The sequence below is a fragment of the Sturnira hondurensis genome, unplaced genomic scaffold, assembly GCF_014824575.4.
Source record: "Sturnira hondurensis isolate 20B ecotype Veracruz unplaced genomic scaffold, ASM1482457v3 Scaffold0023817, whole genome shotgun sequence".
NCBI classification, from domain to species: Eukaryota; Metazoa; Chordata; class Mammalia; order Chiroptera; family Phyllostomidae; genus Sturnira; species Sturnira hondurensis.
In genome coordinates, this window is record NW_028096448.1 from 6,353,870 (window position 1) to 6,372,113 (window position 18,244).

General features: G+C 38.5%; 2 protein-coding genes across 5 annotated transcripts in view; one reads left to right on the forward strand and one right to left on the reverse strand.

Moving 5' to 3' along the window:
* The first annotated feature begins 3,297 nt into the window (after positions 1–3,297).
* Positions 3,298–12,905, forward strand: FAM8A1 (family with sequence similarity 8 member A1). The gene is made up of 5 exons (XM_037037941.1): positions 3,298–4,117; positions 5,260–5,380; positions 6,966–7,089; positions 7,769–7,908; positions 9,598–12,905. The coding sequence occupies exons 1-5, from the start codon at positions 3,427–3,429 to the stop codon at positions 9,740–9,742; spliced, it is 1,221 nt and encodes a 406-aa protein (XP_036893836.1). The 5' UTR covers positions 3,298–3,426; the 3' UTR covers positions 9,743–12,905.
* A 3,147-nt stretch (positions 12,906–16,052) lies between these two features.
* Positions 16,053–18,244, reverse strand: part of NUP153 (nucleoporin 153) — an 81,579-nt gene continuing 79,387 nt past the window's right edge. For 3 of the 4 annotated variants that reach the window (XM_037037938.1, XM_037037940.1, XM_037037939.1), the window contains 2 exons: positions 17,761–17,929; positions 17,339–17,420 (listed from right to left, as the gene is read on the reverse strand). In XM_037037938.1, coding sequence (XP_036893833.1) covers positions 17,339–17,420; positions 17,761–17,929 — 251 coding nt within the window. Of the gene's footprint in view, positions 17,421–17,760; positions 17,930–18,244 lie in introns of all 4 variants that reach the window. The other variant, XM_037037937.1, reaches the window with a different exon arrangement.

Consider the following 18,244-nt stretch of genomic DNA (forward strand, 5'->3'; position numbering starts at 1 on the left):
TACACAGTATGCTCTTTCAGTACATGTTTTCAAACATGTAGATACACATGTACATAAAATACGAGTATTATGTAAATATAATATGTATATTTCAGAAAAAGTTTTATTTAATTATAATGTGTTGCATTTGTTCTGTTAGCTAGATTGGTTTTCTTTATCAGGGACTCTCTATCCCTGTGTTGGATCTTTTTGCCTATTTCCAATATCTGTCATTTCTCTCAAATCATTTCAGTGTCTTTCTGTATTTCTTTTCGACTTAAGTCTCATATTCAAATTTTAGTTCTCTTGGGCACCGTCTATTGTGTTTGTTTACTCCTGTGTTCCTTCTAGAATAGTATTCTTTTCTGAAATCATTTTTCATTTTATTTCTATTTCTTTCTCAACTTCCATTGGTTCATTTTTAAATATTTCTCATTCTTTTTTACTCTTTTACGTCCTATAGGATTTTAATATGTTTATAGTTTTTAAGTGAATTTTTTAGTATTGACACTGTGGATGTTTTGCATTTGTGGTTTGACGAGACTTTCTTGAATTTGGGATTTGTGGAGTTATCTGTCATCCACGGTACTTTTGTTGCAAATGTTCTTCGATGCATTTTTAGCTTCACTATATACTGTTTTTACGTGGGAATTCATGGATAGTCAAACTCATGTACTATAACATTTCTAGAATCCATTTATATTTCGACTCATGAATACTCTATGTCCCTGAGACTTTTTTTTAAGATTTTATTTATTTATCTTCACAGGGGAAGGTGAGCAGGAGAGAAACATCAATGTATGGTTGCCCTTAGTGTGTCTCCTGCTGGGAGTTGGCCTGCAGGGAACCGGCCTGCAACTCAGGAATATGTCCTGTCCTGACTGGGAATCGAACCCCGATCCTCTGGTTCTCAGGCCTGTGCTCAATCCACTGAGCTACACCAGCCAGGGCTATCCCTGAGACTTTAATTCTTAGCTGAGTGTGATCAGAAGGGGTTAAGGTTGATCAGGAAGTTGTTCGGAATTGTGGTGGTCAATTACACCACATCCTCATTCCTGAGTGATGATTCAGTTGGTTATAGGATTCAAGGCTGTCAATAATTTCCCCTCTGTAATATATTTTTCACTATCTTCAGCATATATTTTTACTTTTGCAAGTTTGCCTTCCTGTCTAAATGTCATTTCTTACAGGTAGGATATATTTTAAATGCTGTTCTTAAGATCATTAAATTTTTCTTTCTCTTAAATTCATCATGATCTATGTTATTTTCTCAAGACTTGATATTTCTTCAATCTAAAGAGTCATCTTTCTTTAATTCAAGAAAATCATTGGCCAGTATTTCTTTGAACTTTGCCTCTCTCTCTCTCTTTTGAAATGTCTATTAAATGTAGAACCTTTGAAATTGTTGGTTATGAAAGGGAAGACAAAATTATTTTTTGCTGAAGCCAGTTAGAATGAAGTTTTCTTATTATGGAAAGAGAAACACTCTTACTTTTCTCAAAGGCAAGATCAGTGAGAAAAAAAAGAAGTGACCCCTGAAGTTATCATTTGATTATCTGTATCTAGATATCCTTAAAATCTAAGCTACTCCTGCTCTTCTTAGTTATCCCAGTCAGTAGAAAAATTCACTTACAATTTTGTCCATTAAATCAGTTGCAATTGGATTTATGACAATTGAAACCAATAATCCTGATTAACTCTCTGCTACGTGGGTGGCACTGTGCCAGCTGTTATATAATCAGTGTTATTCAAAACAAAGTCCATGTCTTCAACAAGCACAGTATTTCACCCTTGTTCCATGCCATCTTCTCTGTTCCTGCTCCTCCCGTCTCTGCCACCGAAACTTGGAATATTTTTTGTTTAAACATGTGCCTCACAGTTAACTTTAAAAACAAACTTGTAAGGGTAAACTTTCTAGCTAAAGACTACCATGATCTTTCCCTTACTTTGGATTCACATTATACTCATATTATCTTAAATGGGTATTCAAATGGTTCTTCCCTTTAACTAAATCATTAGTTTTTTTTCTTTATTTTAATTGTTGTTCAAGTACAGTTTTTTGCTTTTTACTCCCATCCCAGTCCACTGCCTCCCAGCTCCAAATCATTAGTTGTTTTTTTTAATAGATTTTATTTATTTATTTATCTTTAGAGGGGAAGGAGAGAGGGAGAGAAACATCAATGTATGGTTGCCTTTCATGTGTCCCCTGCTGGGAGTTGGCCTGCAGGGAACCAGCCTGCAACCCAGGCATGTGCCCTGACTGGGAATCAAACCTCGACCTCTAGTTCACAGGCCCACGCTCAATCCACTGAGCTACACCAGCCAGGGCTCCAAATCATTCGTTTTTTTAAGGTCAAAAGGTTACACCTTTTACTTTTATATCTCCCAGAGAAAAGTCAATAGGGATGCAACCTTATTGCATCCTTATTAACAAATATACACACAATACTTGGCCCTTGTAGGTCTTCTGTGTAGTACATATATACTGCTCTTGATCAACTTAAGACATAGGAAAGTATATTAAAATACAAATATACAGATCTAAGGTGCTATATATAGATCTATCCAGAAGGTATCCAGCCATATAATACAAAAAAAAGAGACATTTATTGAAGATATGAGATACAAGAAATATTGTACATAGGACAATGATGCCTCAGTCCCCTTCAAAGTAGGTTCCTTAGGACCTCACACAGTTCTCCCAATATCATCAGCTGCCCAGTGGCATTTTCCTGAATCTCAGACTGTCTGAAACAATCCCTCTTCCCTTCTCCTATAATCAAAATCTCTGCAGCTGAGCCACTCTCTTGACATATGTCCCAGTTTAGTTTGTTTATTAATTTCTTAACCTCTTAAAGGCATATGTCTTTCATCACCTTGAGTACAAATGGCTGAGCACTAGTTAATCGGAATGAATGCAAGGAGGAAATAAGCAACAACCTTTGTGCCCAGAGAGCAAAACAAACGAAGCTCCGTAATAAAAAAAAAAAAAAAAGCGAGGAAAAAGCGACGCCAATTCCCGGGAGCTTTCTAGGAAATTCTCCTCCTGCACTAGCAGCCTCTCCTGAGTCAGGGATCCTGTGGGATTAGACTATCTGAAGCCACCCCTGGGCCTTGGACTTCATTAAGACTTTAGGGGGTGGGGGTTTGAGCGGTCAGTAATTGTCTGGGCACAGCAACCTATAAATCAAGGACTGTGGGCGGAGAGGCCTGGGACGCCCAAGCCGGCTGGGGTCCTCAGCCCCACTACCCCTACTCTCCCAGAAACTGCGCTCGGCCCTGCCCTGCGGCTGGCTACGCTACACAAGGGCGGGGTTTCCGCTTCCGGTGGCGGATTGTTGACGCCTGTGGCTGGTGCGGTGGCTACTGGACCGTTGGGGAGGGACAGTAGAGAGGGGAGAAGGCGCCCGGACCAGACAGTGGACAGAGGGTGCTGCTGAGGCAAAGATGGCAGAGGGGCCCGAGGAGGCCCAAGGCCGCCCTCCCGGGCAGGACGACGGCGGAGGAGACCACGAACCGGTCCCATCCCTGAGAGGCCCTCTTGCCGCCCCACGCCCCCAGGACGCTCGGCAGGCCGAACCTCAGGCCCCGGGCCTCGCGCCCTCTGCGGCGGCCTCGGAGGGGTCGGATCCACAGCCCGAGCCCGGGAATCGCGAGGAGGTAGCGCCCGACCGCAGCGCGGGGCTGCAGGAGCCCGAGGGCTGCGAGGCGCCCGGATCCGGGTCGCTGCCGGAGAAGCCGGCGCGGCTGAGCGCTCGAGAGTACTCCCGGCAGGTGCACGAATGGCTGTGGCAGTCTTACTGCGGCTACCTCACCTGGCACAGCTGCCTGGCCGCCTTCCCAGCTTACTGCAGCCCGCAGCCGCCCCCGTCCAGCTACCCCTCGGGCGGCGCGGCCGACCCCCAGGCCACGGCGCCGCCGCCCCTCCACCTGGGCTATTACAACCCCTTCTACTTCCTGAGCGCCGCGACTGCCGGGCCTGACCCAGGGGCGGCCCCCGGCCTCGGCACTCCTGCTCCAGGCGCCGGCCCGGGGTCCCGGGCTCCTCACGTTCCGGGGCCCGTCCGGACAACCCCGGCAACGAGGGTGGGAGCCGCCGCCCCTTCGCGAGCACCGAGCGAGACCGGGCGCCAGGCAGGTGAGAGTGCTAGGGGGCGGTTGGGCAGGGCAGAAGGGTCTTGAGAGAACTCCAGGGGAGGTGGAGTGGGCTCGCTTTCCACACGGGTAGGTGCTGCTGCTCCTCCGATGGATGTTCCTCCCTGTGCTTCACCTACAGTTTGCCCGGGCCTTAGATCCCCAAAGTGTACACAGAGGCTGTGCGGTTGCTTCTTCATTTAGACCTGGGACTAGTCGTTCCGCGTGTAAAGAAATCTCCTCAAACCATCCTCTTTATGTCCACACTCTGGAGAACGAGATTGAAAGCTTAATTCTCTGATAGCAAACAGGCATGGGGGTGGCGGGTGGGTGGCGGGGGGTTGACGGGTAATGCTGGAAATAATCCAGACGTAGGTTTGTTTTATATTATCTCTATATTATAGAATATATGGTAATACAGAATTAATAGTTCTGTATTGCCTTTCTGTTAAGGACATTGGAACTGATGGACATAAAAGATTTACGTGTATAAAAATGGAGTTATGAACCTTTGACTGGGCCTAGCTGAATGACCTTTATGTTGTCTGTTTACTTCTGTAGAAGAATTAGAATAATTTGCCTTAGTTACTCCTTTTAGTTTATCATTTAGTTTACTTTATTTAGCCACAGAGGTATGGGACAAGTTTCTGAATTTGATCCCATTCAGAATTAAGTATGACACATTGATGTATTACTAACAAAGAAAGCAAGACAAACAGTTAAGAGGTAAAATGAACACAGGGATTTACTTTGTACTGATTGTCTACATTTAACCCTAATTTTTACTAAAAATATACAATTTAGTGTCATAGGCTTGTGACACTAAATGATTAAATGATTAAATGATACCAGTACCTTAAATGATTAAATTTACCTGTGAAGTCCTTTTTTAAACATTAACATGAAAGCAAACTTTAAACTCTTCATAAATAGTGGAATGGTGTTGCTGTATTTTAATAACATGTACTATGGGTGGAGTCAATGCCAATGATTGTTGCAAGGTTGTGTGTGTGTGTCTGTGTGTGTGTGTGTGTTTTATTAGCAAGTTGTACCCTGACTTTACATTCTCCATTTGTTTACCTAGCTTGGGTTCCAAGGCCTATGTGAAATGATTCTTTTTCCTAACTTTTCTTTTTTAATTTACAGGCAGAGAGTATGTTATTCCATCCTTGGCCCACAGATTTATGGCAGAGATGGTGGATTTCCTTATTCTCTTTTTTATAAAAGCAACCATTGTCTTAAGCATTATGCACCTCAGTGGAATAAAGTAAGTTAAGACTACGCGCAGAAAGGCTTATTAAAACCTGTTGTCTAGGAATCTTGTTGAGTTCTATTTATGCATGCAAGTGACCATATGGACAGTCAGCTTTGCCAGTGTCATGACTTTTTATAGGAGCTGTTTGAGATTTGTTTTCTTTCTTGTTTTAAGAAATAACTACAAAAAAGAGAGTAACATTTAATAAATTCTAGGAGAGCTGTGGGAATCTCACCCATCAAAAATAGGTAAAAGGAGCTCCCAAGCCTGGTTTGATTTTATTTAACTATTTTCTCAGGAGGCAGAACTCATTTCCCTCTTGCTACCTATTAAGAGCTTTTGGTAGATGAACTATGTTAATCAGCCAGATGGCATTTCCAGTGGGATTACTTATGTTAACAGGGAAGTCCCAAGTGAACTGCTGAGTGAGCTATTTATGTGAATAACCCACCTTTCGTATTAATAATCATAGTAGTAATATGATTGCTAATATCACTTGCTAATTATCTTCTACATGCTAGGTGTTGAGCTCACTTCTTTATATGGATTCTTAATCTTACACCATTATGAGCTGTAGAGGTTAATGCCTCCATTTTTGTAGAGATTGAAATTTGGGTTTACAAAAAGCCCAGAATTTACAAAGTTATGAAGGTGATAAGTGACAGACACAAACCCTTGTAGTCAAATTTCAGGGCTCTTGCCAGGAACCTGAGTGATACTGTGATTCCTTTCTGTCTCTTTATTGATTACTCTCTTACATGTCCAAGTACCAACTCCTTTGTGTTGAGTCTCCTGAATAACCTTCAACCCAGACCATTTTTTTAATCATTCTAGTTCAGTGACTGTCCTCTGTTGCCTGAATCATAGCAAAAGTTTTCTAACTGGTATCTCAGTTTCCTGTTGTATTTCAATTTGGTCTCTGATGTACACGCAAAGAGATGATGATACATTGATTCTGCTCCTTTCCTGCCTTAAAGCCCTTCCTTCAGTGCTTTCTCATTGTCACCAGGATAAAGTCTTGTCTTTGTGTGGTTTAACTTTAAGATACCCTTATTTCTTAATCACTGTTACCTCTTAATATTTGAGCCATCCCAAATGATATATACTTTCCACCACTGTCTTGCTGCAAGGCCTTCTCCCTTGTTAGTCCCTCTCCCTGAAACTTCTCCCTTATTAGTCTGGCTAATTTCTGTCATCCTTCAAATCTAAACTCAAATGCCATTTCTGGGAAGCTTCACAAGTTAAATGTACCTGGTATGTGTTTCAGTAGTACACTATGGTTTTCTATCACTCTATCACCCTCTCATCTCCCTTTATTATTACTCATTGTTCTGCCTTCCTGCTTGGCTAGACTCTCCATGAAGGCAGACACCGTGTTGAATTCACTCACCATTATATCCTCAGGGCTTGGACAGTGTCTGCTCATGATAGTGCTGTTTCTTGGATAAGCTAATGTTTTGTGAAACTAGATGGTTGGAAACCTAATGATTAGTTTAGAATCTCAATTAAAGTTTATGACTAACACTAATAGAAAACAAGTCCATGTAACTCATCTGATAACTAAATCTTTGTAACCCAAAACTATTATTTTCTGTAGGGATATCTCTAAATTTGCTATGCATTATATAATAGAAGAAATAGATGAAGACACGTCAATGGAAGACTTGCAGAAAATGATGGTTGTGGCTCTTATATACAGATTATTAGTTTGTTTCTATGAGGTAAGCTATTGACTTCAGCAAATATTAGATACTTAACTATCTAATTTTAGATGATCAGTCCAAGGGAAAAAAATTAATGGAAATTTACAATTACTTATGTATTTGCCAAATGTCTCCATTTTTCCAAATATTTTTAACATAAAACTTTTCAAATTAAAAAAAAGAACTCTGAGTGGAGATATTCTATAACTTCTCTGTACTGTATTTCTGTCCCATCATCCAAAATGTACTTGTAAATTAATTGTGGAACTTGAAATGTATTTTCCCATGGAAACAACTGGATCATTAAAACATTACAGTAGACAACTGGTGGTACTGAAGATGTTCTCTTAACAGCTGAAGAATAGATATTGAAAGGTCAACCTTTGAGTATTCTGTGAAATTCTTTCAAGTTGAAATTTTTAAAACATCAATAATATGGCAGAAAAACTTACTCTTAAAATTGGTATGGTTGAGTTGTGGCTGGGTAGCTAGGTTGGTTAGCACATCCTCCTGACATGCCAAGGTTGGGGACTCAATCCCCAGTCAGGGCACATACAAGAAACCACCAGTGAATGCATGAATAAGTGGAACAACAAATCGATGTTTGTCTTTCCCTTCCTCTCTCTCCAAAAAATCAATAAAAAAATAAAATTGATGTTTGAGCTAGTACATTTCTAAATTATCCTTCTTTTCTTAGATCATTTGCATTTGGGGAGCAGGTGGTGCTACCCCAGGGAAGTTCCTGCTGGGACTTCGAGTTGTGACATGTGATACATCAGTGCTTATTGCACCAAGTCGGGTTTTAGTGATTCCTTCCTCAAATGTTAGCATTACAACGTAAGTTCTGATCTTATTCTATTATGTACTTCTGAAAATTACAAACTTTTAGTTGTTAATATTGTTGATAAGATACCACTTAATACAGTATTTTTAAGATGTTGGTATTTTTTCTCCATGGCATACTATAATGGGCTTACAGTAAAACAAAGTTTATGAGTGTTTTTTCAATTATATAATTGTAGATTCTTCTTCAGTAGATCTTTGCAAGAGAATCATTTGAAATACAAGTCACGATAATGAAAGGACTGAGTGTCAGTGTTATGTCAGCGCTTCCTGCCTTGCCCAGCTTTTTTATTCTCTAGACCTGTGGATATTGGGTCAGGCACTGATCTGCCTTGAGCCTCCACTTGGTAGTACCTGTCTGTCATGCTACCGTCTTGAATAGGGAGTAAGAGTTTTTGTAACAATGCATGCATCCTGCTTGTAATACCCCCAGTACTCATGGTTAGCTGTTGGCATCTGCTTCTGGGGGAAGGTACAAAGGGTGATAATGATGAAGGTGAGTAGGTGTAATCGTTTGAGCAAAATAAGATACTGGCTGGAATTGCTGCCTGAATGATTCAGAGTTGGACTGGAACTAACATTACCCCCTTTTCTGTGGATGTAGAACACAACTTGTGATTTCTAGAAAGTAGGTCTGAAACCAACTGTCTGGCTCCAGAGCCCACTCTTAGCAATTGTGCTTTTCTGTAGCCTTTGAGTACACTAAAAGGCAAACATCTTAATATTTGTAGGATAATTCTCCATTCTAAGCTATTGTTGAAAGTTTTCTAAGTTTTTAAAAAGATTTTATTGATTTATCTTTAGAGGGGAAGGGAAGGAGAAAAGGAGAGAAATATCAATGTATGGGTTGCCCCTCATGAGTCCCCTGCTGGGAACCGGCCTGCAACCCAGGCATGTGCCCTGACTGGGAATTGAACCGCGATCATGTGGTTCGCAGGCCCGCGCTCAATCCAGTGAGCTACATCAGCCAGGGCTTCTTTTTTTAAGTTTTTTAATCAAATCCAAGATCTCACAAAGATAGAGAGCTGATAAAAGTTTTAACACGGTAATTTAAAGTGCCAATTGGCGAGTGTGACTCAGTTGATTGGAGTGTCTTCCCATAAACCTACAGGTCTCAAGTTTGATTTTGGTCAGGGCACTTGCCTAGGTTGCAGGGTCAATCCCTGGTAAGGAAGCATACAAGAGACAACCTCTATTTCTCACACTTACGTTTTTCTCCCTCCCTTGCTCCTTTCCCCTCTAAAATCAGTAAGCATGTCCTTGGGTGAGGGTGAAAAAAATGCTAGTGCTTCATAGAAGATAAAAAATGAGACCGCAGTTAAGTTTAAATTTATTTACTCAGTTTAGATACTGAAAACACACAGGAATGAGGGACTATAGAAAAGATAACTAAAGGGAATGGTTTTCTTCTGGCAAAATACTATAAACTTTGGTTTACATTGTAAGACATATTACTGCTTTTCATGTGAAAGCTCCAGTCTTTTATGTTGATGAACTCTTTAGAACTAGCTGAGGTAGTTTGATCATGTATTTGAAAGTAACTCAGATATCAAAGGTAAAAATTCTCAACTATACTTTGAGTGTTTTAAATACATATTTTGAACTTGATAGAATATTAGTCATCTATATGTGATGTGTATACCATTTATCTGATTTTTTTTGCTTTATTTTTTTTATTATCAGGTCCACTATACGAGCTTTGATCAAGAATTTTTCTATTGCTTCTTTTTTCCCTGCTTTCATCACACTGCTCTTTTTCCAGCATAATCGAACAGCCTATGACATTGTAGCAGGAACCATTGTGGTAAAAAGAAATGGGGTCAGATGATGCCCCCAAAAGCCCTGAATTCCATACTCTCTGGAATAATGACAAGACTGAATTATTTATCAAGGCCACCAGTATCCTCGAGTTACATTAATTGGTAATTTAGAAATTAAAGCAGTCGCTCCAGTGTGATACCGGTGACTATTCTGAAAGTATTGATTTTACTTCAATGCCAAGTACTTTTCCAGAAGAAAAACCTGTTGAATTCAAGTATTAAACTTTTAGATCAAAAAGAAAGCAAGTGGTTTCCTAATCAACAGTGGACAGTGCATACTGAGATCTAAGGCATTAGAATTTGCTGAAAGCATTTTCAGCTTTGAAATCTCCAAATGAAACTTTAAAAATTTATTTTGGTTTATCCCAAAATGATGGAAGATGTCCAGTTGTGTTTTGTAAACACATTTATTCATCTGTTAATTATCACTTCTTGGGGAAATTGTCTTTGCTTTTAGGGGGGAGGAGCAGGAAGTGAGGACACAAATTTGATAAGCCACTGAACTCCTAGCACAGGAGGTGCTGAGTTAGCTGCCACAGAAAGGGACACGTGAGGCAGGCCCAGCAGTTGTTCCCTTACCTAAAGTTTTAAAGTCTGTACTGCAGTATACAGCTGCTCGTAATGCTTCAACGTGTATTTTGGGGCAAGTTGCATGATGATGAAAAAGTACTGTCATATTGTTATATTAACATGGACTTTTTAAAGAAAAGTGATTACTTTTAATGGGGGGGGTGGGTACTATAATCTTAAAATTCATGTGCAGGTATTTTTAGTGCCCTAAACCAAACTATAAGTGAAGAAGAATTAAACCATTGCATATTCACTGTAAAACAATATTCCCAGTATGTGTGCAGCATGAAGAAAGTATTAGTGCTTTTCAGTGTTCTGAATATAACTTCTCTTTAAACACAGGATATTTACACACTACTTTCCTTTTACATTTTATATAGCCTCATAACTTTTGAAACATCGAGTTACACAATCTGAATGTTTCATGATTGACTACTGGTAGCCTGTGAAATTATAGTTTTACCATTACAAATGTTCTGAAACAAGCAAGAGGGGTATTTCAAGGTATTAAAAAGTTCTTTGGTTCTGTGAGCCAAAAACTTCTATTTTGGGCCTGTCAGCGATAGTGGTTTGAGGGAAATGTTAAGCAAAGTAACACCGTATTGCCATTTTAATTTTTCTATTGAAACAGTTATGGAGTTGCAGGTGTGTTTGTGCTTTTTTGTTAGATGGCCCAGTTAGCTGTGTGGAGAGCTACCTGAACTAAGTTTTGTTCTTAGATGTTTTCTCCAACTTGGATATTATTTCCAAAAAAAAGTAAAAACAAAACACTAAATTATGTTGGATAGTTCATAATTAGATTGTTTAAAAGGGTCAATCAATCTAGGCTTTATTTTTTATGTTAAGTTTATTAGCAAATGTAAGACACATCTATTATCACTGTATCAGTTTTTAAAGGAGGGTTTTCTTTGATATTTAGAACTGAAAATAACTGCATTTTATGGCTATAGAAACATTAACAGTATCCTTTTTTATTGTAAAACTTCATAAACCATGTTTCTCAAAATAACTTTATATGAAGTCCAACATTACAGAAAGCCTGTCAGTGTGTCAGAGTATTAAACAGTCACTTAGTTGTAGCCTGTGGGAAAATGTTATGGACCTTCAATTTATTAGACTAGAAATTAGATGTTACATAAATGTACCATTTAGTATACACATACACAGTTTTTGCCATTGATTGGGAATTCCAAGTTGAAATGTCCTTCAATCATTAACAATGGAATTTATTATTTCTTCTCATATTGGAGTGTTTGCCATATAGGCTATTTTTATTTATATAGTAAAACAAAGCAAACAAATAGTCCTATTTACCTTGTTACACCTAAAACAGTGCACATCTATGTAGGTTCATTTAGATCCATCTCAGTACTCAAGTTATACTATATAGCCCTATAAAATAAATATTATTGTCTGCTTTTACAACCAAAAAAAACCCCACTCAAATCTGTTTCTATTTATGAATTCAGCACTTAGGAAAAGAGATTTTGACTCCTGAATAATTGGGGGACAGGGAAATGACAAAACAATGGGGAAAAGAGGAGCCCCTTTTCCTCTTGGGGTTGTGGAGAATGGAGAATCCCTCAGTATCTTTCTATTTAGTATATGTAATTTATAGAAATGCTGATTTTCTGTGTCAAGTGCAATTCTCATATTGAAGCTCTAGGTGTAAAGCCAGAAAGTAGTCTTTACAGTACCAACATTCATGTCTTTTACAATGTAAGCAAATAATGGAACAAAAATTAGGTGTCAAGATGAGTGAGAATACAGTTTCATTGAATGTGCTCTAATGGTTAACTTGGCATGTAGAAAATCTCAGTACCCATTACCAAAGGAAACCTGAGTGGCTGGTTCACACTGAGAAAGTCACTAGTTCATGGTGCTGCTAGGGGAGGTTCAGTGTGAGTGATGGCAAGCTCCGCTTTTAGACTAGTCTGTGATCCATACAGATGAAGCCAACACTTTTTTAGACATTAAGCCTTTATAAAGTATTGCCCAACTGATATTTATGTAGGACTGGTTCAGAAGTTACTTCTTTCTATTTAATTTACCTTCCCATTATACCCAAGTATTTAGAATTGGAAAAAATGGTATTATATATGAGGGTCACTTTGTCTATAAAAACAAATCTTCAGTGTTATTTCAAATGGTGGTAAAAATCGTTTTAACTCTAAAGGTGTTCCCTGTGTTTCATTGATGCTTATGTGTTTCCAGCAAAAAGGAAGGTAGAAGTTGAAAATTAATTTGCTATTTGGGAAAAAGGGGCTTTTTGAAGGGAATAAGGACATGAGATATTTTCATTCAATACCTATCCCAGGCTATTGTTTCTTTTGAATAATGTCTAAATAACAACAGTATTCCTAAAATCTGACAAGCATTTCAATTATTTACCATTCCCCACCATCCCATAACCAGCAGTCAGAATCTTTACAATAAATATGTGCTTCGCTGGGTGAAGTTCCTCATTTCAAACTAAATGTATATTAGGGCTTGACCCACAAACAATATCTAATGCCCTGCCTCTAAATAAGGCATTCTGTTTTCAATAATTTGCCACCAATTTGTATTCTTTTGTCTCAATAAATACTTGGTCACCAATGATTGTGTGTTATGCCTGTCTTTGATGTTTTCTTTACAATCTCCTAAGGGAGACTTTTCTTTCATATATAGCTTTCTGCCTTCAGAAGAGTGTCTATAGCAGTACACTAGAGTTTTCAGAAATACAGGTCTACCAAAATATCATATTTTGCTGTATATAAAGTGCATTTTTTGCCCATATTTTTTAGGGGGAAATAAGGATGTGCATTTATACATGGGGTAGTACCTGAAATACTCTTCCTGTGTTTTTAATTGTTATGTAAAACTTCTGGCACCATAATATGTTCAAAAATAAATGCTAAAATTCCTTCGTAATAAAAAAAAGATCTAAATATAAGTAAAACTTTGAATTAAAAAATTAAAACACCTTTTCCCTGAAAATCTGGGCCAAAAACGCGGGTGCACATTGTACATGGGAGTACATTATACATGTCAAAATCTGGTAATTACTCACTTTTTGGGATATATTCTTTTAGCAAGTCATTCAAAAGTTATACATGAGGAACCAGAAATTCAAGTCTCATAGCTAACAAATGACAGCTGGGCAGTTTAAATTTAGTTCTGGTCTTATAAGAATTTCCTACTGTAACCTTTACAAATCTAGAGGACAGGGTGTACAAAACAGGTTCTTCAAGGACAAAGATAATGAAGGATAAACTTAAATGTTGCTAAACTAGCCTGGTCTGAGTCATTGTACATAATATGCTGTTATGAGCTCATTGGATCTAATTTGTGGATCTAGAGTGGACTTATTTTTTTAACTAACTTTTAAAGATACTTTTAGAGAAGAGAGGGAGAGAAAAATTAATGTGTGGTTGCCTGTGCACACCCCCTATTGGGGACCTGGCCTGCAACCCAGGCATGTGCCCTGACTGGGAATCAAACCGGGGACCCTTTGGTTTACAGGCTGGAAGCCAATCCACTGAGCCATACCAGCCAGGGCCCTAGAGTGGACTTACAAGTTTATAAACATTGCTCATACATAAGGAAATAAAGGCACTGACATGGTCATACAATTGGTGTATGTAGCTAGACCCAACACACCCATTTCTTCAATTTTACTATACCAGATTTGTCAAGTTTTCATTCAACAACACACAGGCTAACCTTTGTAAAATATCCATTGTGTTTCAAATTATGTAAGTTAGCGGGCCCAGGAAATGACAGTTACAGCTTGCATGATATTTTGGTCAACAATGGACCACATACACAACAGCTGGAAAAAGTCCACTGCCTAGTGATATCTTAGCTATGTCATACTATCATAGTACACAATGCATTACAAGCACCTACGGTATGCAATACAATGTTATACAGGTTTGTAGCCAAGGAGCAATAGACTACACCATATAGCCTAGGTGTGTAGTAGACCATCCCATCTAGGCTGGTGTAAGTGCACTACAGGATGTTTGCTCAGCGACAAAGTAACCCAACCATATTTCTCAACGTATCCCTGGTCAGGCAACATGTGACTATACTAATACAATGAAAGCAAATATAAATTCTTCCCAAGCTAAACCATTTAAGGCTTGATTATTAAAATTAGTCTACCACTTTTATTTCAAATGAAATCTTAATACCATGATTTCAGGGGAAAATAGGTAACAAGTTTAAAGACAAGTTAAATAAACAACTTGTCTGAATTTTCCATGGTCTGAATTTTACTTTGGCTTGCTTAATGCCTGAAATCGTAAGTTACTCAAAACAACCTAGCACTTGAAGTGGCAAGTCTTTCAAATGCTTATTTAATGATGTGGATTTTTGGACCCTACCCAGACCCAGTGAATGAAACTGTAATGAGAAGGTCCTAGAATGTGTATTTGACACAGTTATATTGATGTACACTGAGAACTACTAACCCTCTTGTCTGTCAACCAAGTTATATAAACATACCTAATTAGTCACTCTTTCCATATAAAACATTCCTCTGTTCAGAGATTATTTTCAGTTAAAAATAATTCCCCATTGATGCAGCATGAAAAGTGGGCTAATACTGTTTTCTTTCCACGTTGACCCCTCCTTCCACAAACAGCCCTCAATTTTCACTTGGAGCATACACAACCTTAACGGGCCCCAGGCTGCTATCAGAACCACAAGGAGTGGGTCAGAAGTGGGTCTACAGCCTAAGCCAGTCTGATAAGGAGATAGCTCTGCTGAGCTTTAACAGGGACAGGCTGGAAGTTAGAGCAGCTACCATAAACAGACTCCAGAGCTGCCATGTGTAGCCTGAGAATTACAGCCACTGAGATGGAAAAAACACGTGTGGAGTCCCTGTATATTTCAGTTTAGGGGGCCACAAAAATTCATTTTTAAGAGAAGCCACTTTAGGGTTTTCAGTCACTTGCTTCTTAAAATGTTGCTAAGTAAAAGAAAACCTTCCCAACAAATTTCTTAGGAAAAATCCTCCCTGGAATAAAAAGCCTAGTGCTCCCATAGAGAACGGCGAAAACGAATGCACCTGCGATTTAGTTAGGCACCAACTTCACACTAAAGCCACAAATTTCCAGTTTACATCTTCCAACATTCACCATCTCTGTTTGCCCCCAAACAGGTCCATGTCGAATGTGCATTACGAAATTTCTACCCCCAAGCCAGCATTGGATGATGGCCTAAAATATTTTAAGAGATATTTTAATTAAAAAAATATCTTTTTCATTGTAAACGCACACCAAAAAGCTAAACATTTTTAGAGTTCTGAATCTATACTCCAACCAGACGCTCAGCAAAACACAAGTCAGCACAACATAACTGTGCATTCAAATTGAAGAATAAAATTACCAAATGCTGTCCCACAAGAGATCTTTTATGGACCACAGAAAAGAAATCTAGTTTAAAAAACTGGTAAAACAATCAACAAAATTACACAAAAGAAACACTGAAGTTTTTGTGGACTGCGCAGGCCATATAATCTCCAAGAGCTCAATCAAAAAACCAGTGTCTAGCCCTGGCCATATAGCTAAGTTGGTTGGAGTGTCATCTTGATACACCAAGATTGAGAGTTCGATCCCAGGTCAGGGGATCAAGCAGCAACCAATGAATGCATGGATAAATGAAACAACAAATCAATATTTCTCTCTCTCTAAAATCAAATAAAAATTAAAGGGGAAAAAGAAAACCAGTATCCAGTCATCTATCAAGGAAGATACAAAGTATAGACAGAAATGGTTGTATGTGTATCTCCAATTTTTAAAAGGTAAGCCAATGTATATGCAAAGGAGGCATGATTCCTAGCACCAGATAAAAAACACGGGAACCTTCAATTTGTTGTAAATTCAAACATTTTCCCCTTCACACTTAGGAGCTATCGAAATCATGTAAAAAAATTCTCTGAAACTTCTCTTCTAGCTGACCATTACTAACCTTTACAAAAAAGGTCCCCTTCCAGAGTTAACAGAACAAAAAGGTTTTCACAATTTTTTATTGATGGCATTTATCCCATGGTTTAACATGTTAATTATACTGTAATAAACATGGCTTTAATATTAAACTTTTCCTTATTATCCAAAGTCACCACAGTCCATTTCAGTAAATATAAAAATATATGCTTAATACTTTGTACAATACTGGTTTTTGGTCCAAACAAAACTGGATCAGAAAAGCCAATAAATTCACTTTAAGAATCCCCAATTTTTTTTAAAGATTTCCAAATGGATTTAGGCAACTTTGAATAATGGGATTTACATAATAAAATCTGAGACAAGACTAAACAAACAACAAAAATTCTAACACAAAATTAAAACTTCAAGTTCACAGATTTATGTTATGCCAAAAAAGTACAGAAACAAAATTGTATTTACACAAGTTTCATAATAAAATAATGAAAAAGGCAAGACAGGTGATAGAAGAATGAAAATATAGAAATAGCATATAATTATTAAGTGGAGAAGGAACTAGATCTAACAAGTCCTTAGCATGGACCATTCTTTAATCAGGCTTCCTCTATCAGAAAATTTTAGTGCACAATACACCCAACTCACTCACTTCACACATACACCAGCACAAACTCAGCATAGAAATCATTCATTTCAGTATTCTCTAATCTATACAGAATTCCTTAGATATAATTACAATTATTAAATGCGTTCCATAAACGCGTATCAACGCACATAATGGTGCAGACGAAGAGGTTCTATACAAAGCCATTCACTGCGTGGGCTCTATTCCTGAATTCAGCCAGCCTAAGCCAAATCAGTGAATAATCTGCTGGATCATAAAATATTTCTGCTGAAGAATCAGTCACCAGTCTAGCTATTAATTGTTTTTAAAAGGGCATGGCGAGAGGTGATGGCGGGGTTTTGGTAAAGAGGAAAATTCCAAAATTAAAGAAGTCCTTAGGCAGGTTTGACTTCAGATAACCCCAGCATGTAGTACAATCCAGTATCTAAAAGCAAGACACCAGCTTTCATTAAAACTTGTGCGAAACACCACTGTGACCTTTATTTCTTGCGTCTAATAGCAGTCTTTATCTTGCGACCAGAAACTGATGTCCCAGAAGAGAACACACTTTTCCCATTTGACCTGTGAAAAATAAAAACTTCAAAATGTGACATGATGCTCAAAATTTTAGAATCATAATATAACTCTAAATGTGACCAGTGCCAAGGGGAGAGAAGAAACACAGTTCAAGTCCCCACACTTTCTGTTGTACCCCACCCACATAACCCCCGTGCTCTTTTTTTTTTCAGACTGTGATTCTCCAAAACTGTAATATGGTAAATTGATATCAGAAAACACTCTTGATTTTACCTGAACTATACTGCACTTTGGTGATTTTAAAAACAAACACATACACTCATTCACGCACTGGCACACACCCTTACCATGTGAAACTCTCCATTCCAACAAAAAGTTCTCTTACCCCATTGTAAAGGAAGCTGACAGCTGAGTAAATGGAAAGCCCCCTGAACCAGAAGGCTGGGCTGAGGCTGCAGGTGTGCTCGGGTTCGCACCAAACGTGAAGACTCCTGACGGATTGTTGTTGGTGAAGTTGAAATTTGTAGTGCTGCTGCCAAACTGGAAAACTGAACCTACAACAGTTGAAGCAAAAAAAAAAAATTTAAAGTAAAAATGAGTTTTTCTGTAAATGACCCTGACCCTTTAGTACAACATATAGTAAACGGCTAAGCTCTCCTATAGTCATTTAAAAGAAAATTGAGTATTTCCTCTATTGACACAGAACATACTCAACATCCCACAAGTGACCGCACTTACCCATGACCAAAGAAAAAAGGGCAGAATGGACTTCCAGTTAAAGACAAAAGAATTAACAAACAATTGAGCCCATCTTCTTCAAAAATTATGTTAAAATAATAGTAAAGGGCTTTTTACAAAGATTGGGGAGA